At 36.5% G+C, this 13,302-nt stretch overlaps 4 protein-coding genes across 8 annotated transcripts in view; all 4 read left to right on the top strand.

Moving 5' to 3' along the window:
* LOC108811819 (uncharacterized) overlaps window positions 1-4,491 on the top strand; it is a 67,659-nt gene extending 63,168 nt beyond the window's left edge. The window contains exons 2-6 of one of the 2 annotated variants that reach the window (XM_056989446.1): window positions 2,357-2,456; window positions 2,558-2,714; window positions 2,825-2,930; window positions 3,027-4,028; window positions 4,115-4,491. In XM_056989446.1, the coding sequence (XP_056845426.1) occupies window positions 2,366-2,456; window positions 2,558-2,714; window positions 2,825-2,930; window positions 3,027-4,028; window positions 4,115-4,342 (1,584 nt within the window). In that variant the 5' untranslated portion in view covers window positions 2,357-2,365 and the 3' untranslated portion in view covers window positions 4,343-4,491. Of the gene's footprint in view, window positions 1-2,323; window positions 2,457-2,557; window positions 2,715-2,824; window positions 2,931-3,026; window positions 4,029-4,114 lie in introns of those variants that run through there. The other variant, XM_018583915.2, reaches the window with a different exon arrangement.
* Window positions 107-2,391, top strand: LOC108810634 (uncharacterized). Of its 2 annotated transcripts, XM_056989454.1 has the most exons (5): window positions 107-536; window positions 621-693; window positions 1,136-1,298; window positions 1,423-1,514; window positions 2,259-2,391. In XM_056989454.1, exons 1-4 carry the CDS (start codon window positions 383-385, stop codon window positions 1,498-1,500), a joined length of 468 nt encoding a protein of 155 aa, XP_056845434.1. In that variant the 5' UTR covers window positions 107-382; the 3' UTR covers window positions 1,501-1,514; window positions 2,259-2,391. The 2 variants fall into 2 exon arrangements, with proteins under 2 accessions (XP_056845434.1, XP_018438236.1); XM_018582734.2 differs by lacking the exon at window positions 2,259-2,391 and having other exon boundaries at window positions 116-536; window positions 1,423-1,712.
* Window positions 4,492-6,915: 2,424 nt separating the features above from the next.
* On the top strand, window positions 6,916-9,328 carry LOC130496863 (putative serine/threonine-protein kinase). 3 transcript variants are annotated; one of them, XM_056989448.1, is made up of 7 exons: window positions 6,916-7,081; window positions 7,168-7,276; window positions 7,445-7,557; window positions 7,641-7,851; window positions 7,933-8,170; window positions 8,249-8,399; window positions 8,790-9,328. In XM_056989448.1, exons 2-7 carry the CDS (start codon window positions 7,204-7,206, stop codon window positions 9,174-9,176), a joined length of 1,173 nt encoding a protein of 390 aa, XP_056845428.1. In that variant the 5' UTR covers window positions 6,916-7,081; window positions 7,168-7,203; the 3' UTR covers window positions 9,177-9,328. The 3 variants fall into 3 exon arrangements, with proteins under 3 accessions (XP_056845428.1, XP_056845430.1, XP_056845429.1); XM_056989450.1 differs by having other exon boundaries at window positions 6,916-7,093; XM_056989449.1 differs by having other exon boundaries at window positions 6,916-7,276.
* Window positions 9,329-11,376: 2,048 nt separating this feature from the next.
* Window positions 11,377-12,713, top strand: LOC108810169 (uncharacterized). Its single transcript, XM_018582298.2, has one exon. The coding sequence runs from the start codon at window positions 11,506-11,508 to the stop codon at window positions 12,694-12,696; it is 1,191 nt and encodes a 396-aa protein (XP_018437800.1). The 5' UTR covers window positions 11,377-11,505; the 3' UTR covers window positions 12,697-12,713.
* The last annotated feature ends 589 nt before the right edge of the window (window positions 12,714-13,302 follow it).

Here is a 13,302-nt window from a genome sequence, read left to right as displayed (position 1 = left end):
ATTCTCAGGTTTATTACCATCACTTTAGAAATGTTTTGGTTTCTCACTGCTCGCTTGCTTCCTCGAATTTGTACCGGTTCGGTTTGGCTCATGCTTCAAATTTGTTTCAATTAAATACAGTTCCATTCGATTAGGGTTTAGTTCAGCATAGCTTGATATTATATTCACCAAGACTGTATCATGAATTGACAATGCTATGTTTCTTAGACCGTCGTGTTCGATCAGAAATGGTTTTCAGTCTAAAATCTTTTCTTTAGTGTTTGGTTTGGATTGAGAAAACTTATTAAAAATATGATTTAAAGATGTTGTGGATTTGTGCTGCAGATGGTTCTCTACCTGTTTCTGAGAATCAGATATTAGATTAGACCATCTTATCTTAGACATGGGAATCCAGAACCTTATATGGCAAGTGACGAAGAAAGCATTCACTGGAGGCATTATAGGGCTTACCGTTTCAGATAGATTCTGTAGCGTTGTTCCTGTGAGAGGAGACTCCATGTCTCCCACATTCAATCCCCAGCGAGACTCTTATTTAGGTGAGTGTTTTTTTTAGGAGAAAATATGTTCGAAAGTTGTCTCTTGCCTCCCTCTGGTTAATAGATGTTTTGTTGTTGGTGTAGATGATTATGTTCTCGTAGACAAATTTTGCCTTAAGGATTACAAGTTTGCGCGTGGTGATGTTGTAGTGTTCAGGTACGTTCCCTCTACTTGTGTGTGAGCCATTTTTGAGCTCTCCTTTAGCTTGAGAAGATAACTATATATTGTTGGTCTCTTGCTTATGTCTTTTTTCTTTGGATGCTTACATCACTCACCACAATGTTATTTACACTAATTTACTGGAGCCTTGTGGAAAATGCTGAATGAATCATCAAATGTGTGCATACTCAATCTCTGAGCATTCCTCCTGAAACCTGTACCTTTTATATAATGTAGTCTAAATACTTGGCCATGAAAAGCAAGCTGTTTGGATTCTGTTCTGTTCTTTGGCTCAGTTTTTATTTTCTCTGGCTCATACAGGTCTCAACTATTTTTCATGATAATATTTCTCTGACATTGTGCTGTATAAGTTCAAAATAAATATACTGTGATATACATCAATGAGTCCTTGACAGTAGGTGTTGCATATCTGTGGCAGCTCTCCGACTCATTACAGGGAAAGAAGATACATAAAGAGGATAGTGGGGATGCCTGGGGAATGGATAAGTAGTACTGAGGATGTGATCAGAGTTCCAGAAGGACATTGTTGGGTAGAAGGAGATAACAAAGCTTCCAGCTTAGACTCAAGAACATTTGGTCCTGTAAGTTCTCTCTCCTTCCTTCCCCTTAACACATATTCTGAAACGTAGACGATCCATATGATGATACTCTTGAAGACACTGTCCCATGGCCATGTGAATAAAAGTGGATAAACTTGTTTGGCAGATTCCCTTGGGTTTAATTAGAGGACGGGTCACCCGTGTCGTGTGGCCTCCTCAAAGACTAAGCAAGATTGGTGGATAAAAAGGGACGAAAAGGTAAATTTCTTGATCTCCACCATATGAAATATTCTCTTCCTCGAGATCCATTGATGAATCTTGTCTTCTTTAACCTGAAGAATGGTTTTATGAGAAAGATAGAAAATTGGAGTTCTTTTTGTTTGTTTCCTTCACATTTTGTAAACCGGTTTTCTGGTGTTCATTTTTATAGAATCAAATGGATCTATTCGTCTGTTATCATATTTCTCAAATCGGAATTAAAAGTGTGACGTCTCAGTTATATACATACATGTGTTTCTATCGTTTTTTGGACAATTGTTTTGTTCGTTTAAAATCCAAATCATTCATTTGATGTCTAACAACAGTGGAGGAATCTATCTGCAAGTTCAGTATATATATGCATATAATAATGTTTGATCTTGCCTTCTTATCCGCTAGTGGGTAGTGGCCTTGTCGTAATTACATATCATGTTCATGGGTAAAGACTACACAAACATTCATTAGATTCTCTGCGTTTTGAAACTGATGCTTCGAACTCTGTTTCAAACTTTCAAAACCGTACTCAATTAAATAAGAGAGATGGTACAGCTAAATGCTTGTCTGTTTCGAAACTGGAATTTAAAAAAATAAAACCAATAAAAAAAAAAAAAAAAACAAACTCGTCGAGTTAGAACATCTTGCCCACCTTCTCCTGTTGTGTCATATTCATAAAACGTTGTGGGTTCTTATCTACTGTTCTTTAATAATGGCTTTTCTATAAATCTCATTTTGTGGCTGTTCTAGTTTCTCGAGGGGTCCCTTGGTGTGATCTCCTCAGATCTGTTTGGTCCGATTCTTTTTTTACGTTGTGGTGCAAGTTCAGACACGAGAACCAGAAAGAGGTTTCAAGAATGTTGACCAACGACAGAGATGAAGAACTCTCAATGTTCCTTGAGATGCGTCGACGTGAGAAAGAACTTAGAGGAGAATCTCTCTTAGCAGGTTCGTCCTCGTGTATATTATATGTAAACGTGTGTAATCATTAGAATGTGTCTGTGTCTCGGCAATGGTGTTTGAATTTTGTTCTGTCTCTTTTTTTATAGGATCTGATAATATTAGTGTCAACGGAGCGTTGACGACCGCTGTGTCCGAGGCGCTCTCTAGTATCTCTGAAACGGTGTCGTCTCAGCGTTATCCTCTCCGGAGAACCGCCGCTGAGAACTTCTTGTACTCAGAGAATGAGAAATCTGATTATGATTGGTAACGTTCCCCACTCCTTATAATATTTGTATCAGAAATTTGGAAGTAAAGTTCAAAGATTTTGCAGTCTGAATCTATCATCGTTGTTGTTGTTCTTGTCTCTCGTTCAGGCTGCTTACACCTCCTGGCACGCCTCAGTTTGAGAAAGAGTCACATAGGAGCGTAATGAATCAGCTTGATGCTCCCAACTCACGACCAACGGTTCTTAAATCTCGGGTATGAAACTTGTTAGGACAGAACAGAACTGGCTCAGGTGTATGTTTGTCTTTTGTAGTTACAACCATTTATTAAACTCTTAGTTTGGTTCTGCAGCTAGGGAACAGCCGTGAAGAGATGATCTCAGGGAACTGCAATAAGCTCCAAACGTCGTCAAGCTCTGGACCAAACTCTTCTTCCTCTGTAGCTGGACTCAGAAGACCATCTTCATCGTGTAGCTCAAGGTCAACGAGTAGACCTTCCACACCAACCAGTAGGTCAACGAGTAGACCTTCCACACCAACCAGAAGGTCTACAACTACAACCACAACCACCTCCACAACAAGGCCTGTGACCACAACCAGAGCGTCAGCCTCTAGATCCTCAACACCCACCTCACGCGCCACCTTAACTGCCGCCCGTGCCACTACCTCTACAGCGGCTCCACGCACCACAACATCAACTGGTTCAGCTAGATCAGCTACTCCAACTCGGTCTAAGACTCAGCCGTCTTCTGCACCTTCTAAAAAACCTCTATCAAGGCAAGCCACACCAACCCGCAGGCCTTCAACCCCGACCGGTCCATCAATAGTTTCCAGTAAAGCTCCCTCTCGAGGGACTTCTCCAGTTCCAACTGTGAAGTCGTCAAGGCCACGGAAACCACCGGAGATGCCTGGTTTCTCTTTAGAAGCCCCACCGAATCTTAGGACCACTCTACCAGACAGACCAGTCTCAGCTACAAGAGGCAGACCCGGAGTAGCCTCAGCACCAGGCTCAAGATCGTCTTCCATAGAACGTGGCAGTGGTGGCCCCACCAGTGGTAGGCAATCTTGTTCTCCTTCCAGACGTCGGACTCCTATTGGGAACACTAATGGGGGCCTCCCGGGTGCGCGTGTGCGAGGAAAGGCTAACAAAGGTGGGAGTAGCTACGATAGCATGGGTCCAGTGGCTATGGGAAATAAAATGGTGGAGAGAGTGGTGAACATGAGGAAACTAGGTCCACCAAGGCTAACAGAGAACGTTGGTCGAGGAACCGTGAAATCTAACTCAGCTTTTAACAGCCTTGGGTATGGGAGAAACCTCTCCAAGAGCTCTATCGATATGGCCTTAAGACATATGGTACGATCACTCTTTACAATATTCATTTTAGTCTTTTATATGTTAAATTAGGAGTGTAATAACATTGTTAACTGTACGATATGTAGGATATAAGACGAGGCATGACAGGAAATCTCCGGCCTCTGGTGACAAAAGTTCCAGCGTCATCAATGTACAGCGTGAGAAGCGGATCGACTAGTGTCACGAACTCTCCGGTGGCTACTAGCAGTACCATGAGCTCATCAGAACTGAGTGTGGACAACATCAACATTTTGTGCTTAGATGGGAATGATGCTGAAAACGATGATCTTCTCAGCGAGAGAAGCTATTCTTGACCTATATTTACTATGTATCCTATGTTCTTTGTTTTGTTACCATACTTAAATAACGTGTTTCTAGAGATACTGAAACGTATCGAGGCAACTCTTGATCATGTTTAAGTCTTCATGGAATTTTGATGAGTGTTCAAAGGTGGATTCCAGTTTCTACGGCGTTTAGACAAAAAGGCACATACATTGATCTTAACAGCCACTTATGAAGAAGTCTATAACTAAATCTACTGGATGATCCTATATAAACACCAGCATGCTGCCAATTACATTTGTTATTCAAAATCAAAGCAAAGTTGTTAAGCGGTTAATCTTATTATTCTAGTTTTGAAAGTCAAACAAAGTTTATCCATGTAGAATCAAATCATCCACAAGGTAATATATGTCACTTTCTAGGCATAATGTTTTTTTATAAGCACAATGTTGTTTGAAGCAGAGACATGCAAGTGGGTTATTGCTAGTGGTAAATAAAGGAACATCTCCATAAGAGCATCTTCAACCCATAACACTATTCTTGTGTCAAAACCACACTATTTTAGTGTAATTTCTTCTCCAACCACAACACCAAACTTCACACCAAATGTTATTTTATAATATTATATGTATTTATCTTTTTATTTCTAATTTATTTATTTATAAATTTTATTAATAAAATACGTAAATAGTATTTTAGTAGAATGAATAATGTTTTAGTGTGGTGAATAGTATCACACCAAATTTAGTATGAAATTATAGTGTTATATTAAAATAGTGTAATTTTTGCAGTTCTATTGGAGAGATTTTATGGTGTAAAAACTACGTTAAAATAGTGTTTTGCACTTCATTGGAAATGGCCTAACTTGTCTCGTTTGGTTTGTATGAGAATTGAGAACTGAGAAGTCAAAAAGAACAAGTCATTGTGAGGAGGATATATAACGCGTCCTCACGTTTAGAGAACAAGAAAACCAGACCTTAACTGACCAAGTTGTTACGTGTCACAACTCCACCAAAGTCGTGTGCATATTATAGAATTATAACGATTGCTTTTAATATACATATAATAAAACGAATCAAGATTGGTCAAATCTGTTTTTGTATTTTGGTGTCACTATCAACAAGGTGGACTTTTTGCAATTTTGTTTGTGTGGTGCACATAAATAAATACTGACGCGTTTCTTGGAATGATGATGTCATATGCAATCTTAAAATTCGATTTCAGACTGAACGAAAGTAAACAAATAAACAGCGACATTATAAAAAGATGACGTAAGGCTAGGTGAAAAACAAAAGCTCGATTTGAATTATTATCTCTTTTGGTGATTTCATTTTATGCGTGATGGTGACGTCAAGTAAGGGGTATTTTAATGACGTTTAGTTTTAGTTTTTTTGTTTTCAAAACATGAAAATGTTGACAAACTTTTTTGAAATGAAAAGAAAAATGTGCACGTGGTAGAGTCTGAACGGCGACAATAATTACAACGCCGAAGTTAATGTGCCGTGTAGTTTGGTACTCAAGCATTAACTGATTACCTATCAACTCTTAATGTTAACAGTTGCTGATCTGCTATACTTTCCGTATTTTTTAAAATGTCATTTCAACATTTTTTGTTGCATAAAATAGTATTTTAAAATTTTCATAGTTTAATATTAATTACAAATACATTAATTTTATAAATAATTTTATTTATTTTAAATATTATTAATTAAATATTTATAATTAATAAAAAATAAAATATATCTCACTTAATATTTAATTTGTATGAAACATGTTAAAATAACATTTCTTACGATACAAAGGGATTACTCCCTCCGTTTCATATTATATGTCGTTCTAACCTTATGCACACATATTAAGAAAACATTTAATTTTACATATTTCCAAAATAAAAACACTATTACCAATACACCTAACCATGTATCAACCAATAGAAAAATAGAAAAGAGAATATTGTCAATAAATTTTGCATTGAAAACCGAAAACGACACTTATTTTGAAACAAAAAATTTCCTCTAGAACGACATATAATTTGAAACGGATGGAGTATTAAATAGAGTGTTAATGTAGAAAAGGGTGGTAATTAATCTTAAATAAAATTTACTAAAAGTACAGAAGTTTGTGGTACTTTACTGATTGTACTTCGAAAACTGAGTATTTTCATTTATTGTTTTTGAAATAGTTTTATTTCTTTTTGAAACTTATTTATAATAGTGATTTCACAGCTAATAAATAGCACATTTATAGTTGACAAAAAAATAGCACATTTATATGGTCAGATAATTCACATTTATGAAGAGGACGAAGTATTAAATTTGACTTATGAAGAGCACATAATAATAATTAACATAAAAAAAATAACAAAATAGCTCATTGATAAATTTCTAAATTTTACTCCAATCAGTGAGACTTTTATAGTCTCGTCGTCGTGTACATGTCGGTGTCACTATCAATCAGAACACAGCAGCCGGACAAAGAAAAAACAAATTAAATAGGACAACAGAAATTGCAGAAATACCTTTTTAGCGTATAGATGTTCATGGGTCCTATCTGGGTGGGTTTGGTTTGGTTTAATGTATTTGACCATCCTCACGAAAAAGTTTGGAAAACAAAAAAAAAAAGAACAGAAAAGAAAAGCAAAACTCATGAGATATCTATTTGATCAAACTCTTTGGTCTTTCTTCCTGAGCGATATGGCTTTTCCCCACTAAGCAACTTTTTTTTCAAACAGCTACACATAATCTTCTTCTTCTTCCAGATTCTGTATTCAGGTCAAACTAAAGGTTCTTGTCGGAAAATCTAAGTTTTATTCTCTATCAGAACAGTTTCTTGATTTGAGCTTCCTCTGTTCTTGTAGTGATTCTTGTATATCTTCTCTGTGGGGAGGTTTGTGATGCATTTTAATTGCTTTGGACTTCTTGATATGTGCAAAGGAAATGATCATCTTGGACAAAAAGAAGCTGAAGGTATATATATACAAACCATTCCATGGATACATATTATTGAAGATTTTAGGGTTTCTTAAATCCCATCTCAAATTCGTTTCTTGGTTTTGGCTTCTTCTTGCAACTTTGGTTGACCAAAAATAGATTTACTCATTTCTTCTTCTTGATCCTTTTTTTTTAATGATTCAGAGATTTGCACCGACAATGTGAGAGTCTTTTCATATAACTCATTAAGATCAGCCACAGATAATTTCCATCCAACCAATAGAATCGGTGGTGGTGGCTTTGGTGTTGTCTTCAGGGTTAGAAACAATGGATACAACCTATATTACTCTTTACAATCTTTGATCTCAAATCTTTGATGTTTCTTGGTGAATCTTTGCAGGGAGTATTGAGAGATGGGACACAAGTAGCTGTGAAATCACTTTCAGCAGAATCAAAACAAGGCACACGAGAGTTCTTAACCGAGATCAACTTGATATCCGACATTCATCATCCTAACCTTGTTAAACTCATTGGCTGCTGCATCGAAGGGAACAATAGGATTCTTGTCTATGAGTACCTTGAGAACAACAGTCTTTCTAGTGTTTTGCTTGGTAATCTTCTGAGTCTTTCTCTACCAATGTGTCTCACTCTTTCTTGTCTTTCTGATGTTGTTTGAGTGGTTTAATTAATAGGTTCGAGGAGTAAGTATGTTCCGCTAGATTGGTCCAAACGTGCTGCCATTTGCGTTGGGACAGCTTCTGGTTTAGCTTTCCTTCACGAGGAAGTGGAGCCTCAGGTTGTTCACCGTGACATCAAGGCGAGTAACATCTTGTTAGACCGAGTCTTTTCTCCCAAGATTGGAGATTTTGGGTTGGCAAAGCTTTTTCCAGACAATGTCACTCATGTCAGTACCAGAGTTGCTGGAACAGTGTAAGAAAACGTTTTCTTGTTAAACGTAATAGTTTCCATCTAAAAGTAGTGTCAGCTGATGAAACTGAGGTTATACAGGGGATACTTGGCTCCTGAATACGCACTTCTAGGTCAGTTAACAAAAAAAGCAGACGTTTACAGCTTTGGGATACTTGTGCTTGAAGTCATTAGTGGTGGTAGTAGCAGCAGAGCCGCCTTTACAGACGAGTTCTTGGTTCTTGTCGAATGGGTAAAGCTATAAACTCTAATACCTCAACACTTACTCCCTCTATTCCTTAAGATGTATGTTTATGTGTTTTTACACCTATTAAAAAAATTGATAATAAATGTATTGTTTTACAAATTTCTCATAATTCTAAATCAATAGTATTTCAAAAAAGTACAACTAATTTTTTTAAGTTTAGATTTCACATTTAAAACTTCACTTTTTTTTTTCTTTTGAACACCCACATTTAAAACTTCACACATGCTTCTTTTTGAAACAAAATTATATTAAAACATTTGTATTTTAAGAATAGATGAGTATGTAAATGAAAACACCTAGACATTGTGGTGACATTTGAAAAAAAAACATATGTAAATGTGATCAAGGGTTTATAGTTAATCTGTGGTTTGGTAGGTATGGAAGCTGAGGGAAGAAGGGAGGCTACTAGAGTGCGTTGATCCTGATCTAACAAATTTTCCACAAGATGAAGTGATAAGATTTATTAAGGTGGCTCTGTTCTGCACTCAAGCCGCGGCACAGAAGAGACCAAACATGAAGCAAGTGGTGGAGATGCTTAGCAGGAAAGAGATTAACCTCAATGAAGCTGCCTTAACAGAGCCTGGTGTCTACAGAGGTGTCAACAAGGGACGCAACCACCGTGGCCTTGGTCTTAGAGGTGGCACCTCACAGGAGAGCTCATCAACAGAAGGTTACAAAGGGAAAAGTTCAGCGGCTCCTCGAGGGTCGTCTTCGGCTTCTGTTATTACATTTCAGAGTATTACAGAGGTGGCTCCTAGATGATGATTCTTTCTGGTGATAGAGCAGATATATTAATATTCTTGACTATTGATTAGCTTCTGATGTATTAGTATATTCATATACATAAAGCCATCTTAAATGCCAAGAGGAATATATTTTTAATTCAATAAAATAATGATGGTTTTGTTGCTTCATTTGCAAGAAGCACAAGCTTAGGTCTACTCGTACCACTGAGAGAAAGAGCAAGAACACATGCACTTTCACAAATTATCTAGGTTAAGGTATGCTCCTACCAATTCAATATAATGTTTGAAGAGAGAGTACAATGATTGATGATTCAACCTCACAACCTGACAAGCTGATCCTATCACAACATAGCAAGTAGTCTCTCCTCCAATAAACCGGCCTAACTAGCAATCACAAATCATGATCAGAACACTGAAATGAAGCCAATTGTTTGAGATCACAACTCAATGTCTTGCAAATATCTTGATATTTTCAAGAATCAGCTCTACAAAAAGTGGCTGATGAGTCTTGTGCTTCGCTAAACAGATTCTTCACTTGGTCTTCACTTGATGAGCCCACAAGAAATCATGTAAGAAAATAAGTGTTTTAAGTCTGAAGCTTATACTTAACAATAGTATAGGATAAATAGAACACCAAAGATGCCCCATCTGGGACCAATGTCAGTTTAGTTGTGTGACATTTCAATATGTCCCAGCTGTGAGTTAAACTATAATTGGCATGAAGCATGATTTGCAAACATTCTCTCGAATTTGAATGATTGAAACGTACTAATAGTATATACTAACCATGTCAATAATGAGATGCGTATATTATACGTCAAATAAAAAAAGAGATAAGTATAATATTATGAACTGTTTTCATGTACCTAACTATGCTTTCAATTGTTAAAGTCAAGATGCTTCCCATATCTTAACAGCGAGAGACGTTGTGTGGATGAAAAAGGTAGGTGGACTTATTCAAATATTTCTTTTTTTCTCACCTTGATTTCCAGATCAAGTACTTTATCCGAAGAAAAATCAAATGATGAATGATGGATTAGACAAAAAAATATGTAAACAATTAGACAAAAAACTATAAAGAAATCAAACGACTTGATCTAATAGGAAAGTGCCTCACAAATCTAGAAGACTAGAACCTAGACCTCACCTTTGGCCTTTAAGGTGCCTTCTTAGTTAGAGGCTTACAGCAACGAAATTAGGGAGTTTTCTCTTTTTAATTAAAAGTAATAAGATTCCACCAAAGACGGCCTAATAAAGTTAAATACGATTATTAGCTATAAGGTTAAGACCATATCAAAAGAAATATTCAAAATTGCTCTGTCCTTAGAAGAACAACCAGAAAGAATTATTAAAAACCCTCAACATGTAAATAAAGAAACGATTAGAGACTCAGACTAATGGATAATGTAGTTAAATATGTTCATTAAATTAATAAATCCAAAACTAACCAAAATACCAATATGAAAATCAAACCGAAACTTTCGGTCTATTCTCTATAAAATTGAAAAATTAAAACCAACATCAAGTCTAAAAGAGGGAAAAACTCAAACGAAAACTAAAACTATAACTTTTTTCTATGAGGATATATTCAACCGATAGTTTTATGGGATTTATATTAAAATGAAAAATTCACTATTATTTAAATATGAATTTTAAAAACTCATTTAAAATTTATTGTTATTGAACTTGACTTTTTATAAAGTACTCCGAAATTCACTGTTATTAGAAATATTTTAATTTATGTGATTTTAAAGTTTTTAAGTGATTTTAGAGTGTTTGAATGGAATTTCCTAGTTAAAAAAAACTAAAATTCAAGTCTTATATTTTTAGGTGATATTCTAGAGTGGTTTAACAAAAAAATCATCTTTACTCTGCAATTCATTGAAATCATTTAAAACCTCGTTAAAATTCAAATCATCTTAAACTTTAGATTCAATACACTCCCGTAAGTATACCAGGTATACTATACCTCAAACTAATTATTTTTTTATAATAAGCTAAATTTAAGCTGAATCGTATTAAACCGAACTAAAACCGACTTATCCGATCCTAATGGCTGTGTATAACTGATATAATCAAATGAGATGATGAACAAACAGTCGTCAAAAGTTTTGAGATCTTTTAAGAGTATGGAGAAATCATGGTCGTTTATTTAAACTTATGGTCCCCCTCCATTAATTTAACCACATAATTAATAATGACAAACTGAAGTCTACGTTCTCTGGCGGCTTAAGAACTTTTCAGAACACGACAGCTTCAACCACAAGCAAAAAACAAACTATAAGAAAACAACAAAACACAGACTTCACAAAACTGAGTTCTCCTACCTTTAATTCTCAACCAAAATGGATAACGTCATCGCCAAGAAAGTCACGGTGATGTTCAATCACCGGCGGTTAAACCGCTCACCATCATCACTCTTCACAGCGTCTGCCGCCTCGGTCATATCTCTCATCGTTTTCACGATCTTCATCGTCTCTCATGTACTGGTTAGAGACTTCACAGAGGTTGTGACGATAGAGATCAAGACAGTTGTTCCTTACTTACCTCTGAGGTCAGAGAGAGAGCAAACTAACTATACGATCACAGTCAAGGAGGATAACAATCTTCACGTTCTCGAGGCTTTTGGAGGCAGAGACGAGAAGTTTCAGCAGAGAGCAACAGAGTTTTTGAGAGATGATTGTGAGGTCAACTTCATGATGACGTGGATCTCTCCCGCGGTTATGTTCGGTAAGAGAGAGGTTTTGTCGGTAGAAAGCGTGTTTAAGTCTCATCCTAAAGGCTGCTTGATCATTTTATCTTCAACGATGGATTCTCCTCTAGGGTTTAGAATCTTGAAACCGTTTCTTGATCGTGGTTACAGAGTTACACCTATAACTCCTGACTTGCCTTTCCTGCTCAAGGACACGGCAGGAGAAACATGGCTCGAGGAGATTCAGACAGGGAAAAGAGATCCTGGAAAGATCTCTTTAGCTCAGAACCTCTCGAACCTCATGAGACTCGCGTACTTGTTCAAGTTCGGAGGTGTTTATCTAGACACTGACATGATTGTTCTTAAGAGTTTCAAACACTTGAGGAACGTGATCGGTGCGCAGACTCTCGAACCGGTTTCGAGAAACTGGACGAGATTAAACAATGCGGTTTTGATATTCGACAAGAACCATCCTCTCTTGCTCAGATGCATTCAAGAGTTCGCGTTGACTTTCAACGGAAACGTTTGGGGACATAACGGACCGTACCTTGTCTCTAGAGTGGCTCGGTCCGTGGAAGGAACCGATGGGTATAACTTCACCGTCATGACACCTTCTGCGTTTTATTCGGTTAATTGGGTTGAGATTGAGAAGCTCTTCAAGGTTCCAAGAACAGAGAAGGACTTGAAGAGAGTTCAAGTTAAGGTTCTTGAGATGCAGAGGAGAAGCTACGGGTTGCATTTGTGGAATAAGTTTAGTAGTAAGTTTGAAATCGAACAAGGTAGTGCGATGGATAAAATTGTTTCAGATCATTGTGTTATATGTGACAAAGTCACTGCATCATAATACTTTTTGTTTCATTTTGTAAGTTCGTTCCACTGTAGTATAGCTTGTTTAACTGTAATTAACAATAAAAAGCATCATTTGTCTTGTTTGGGCTAATAAATAATCCAATTGGGCCAGGCCCATTTATTGATCAAGCGGCTCTGTTTTCCCGGGATAGTGTGAAACTTTCAAATGTTACAGGGTTTGGTTTGATCACCTACACATGAAAATGCTTTGTTACTTGGGAGAGCATTAATAATAAAGAAATATCAATAATAAATTTTAATTTAGCTAAGACATCAAGATCAAAATTTTACTGTAGAGTGGAAGATCAAAATTATTGATGTTTCTTTATTAAGATCAAACACCTGAACAGGATGAAGAGAAACATCAAGATCAAAATTTTACTGTAGTAAAAATCACAAGAGACCTCTTCCGTTGTAAATAAATTCATAGAAAATTGTCTTTGTAAAGTTTTGGTTGTAACTTGTAATTGATATTACAATAACCATCGAATCCCCCGTTTCAAACAACATAAAAAGACACTAATTATTGACTGATGAGAAACTATCAAGTTCAAGAACAATAAAGTGAAATGCAGGCTTTGATGAGGTTGGAGGTGTACCC

Source organism: Raphanus sativus, chromosome 6 (assembly GCF_000801105.2).
Source record: "Raphanus sativus cultivar WK10039 chromosome 6, ASM80110v3, whole genome shotgun sequence".
NCBI classification, from domain to species: Eukaryota; Viridiplantae; Streptophyta; class Magnoliopsida; order Brassicales; family Brassicaceae; genus Raphanus; species Raphanus sativus.
This window is presented reverse-complemented; position numbering and strand designations above follow the sequence as displayed.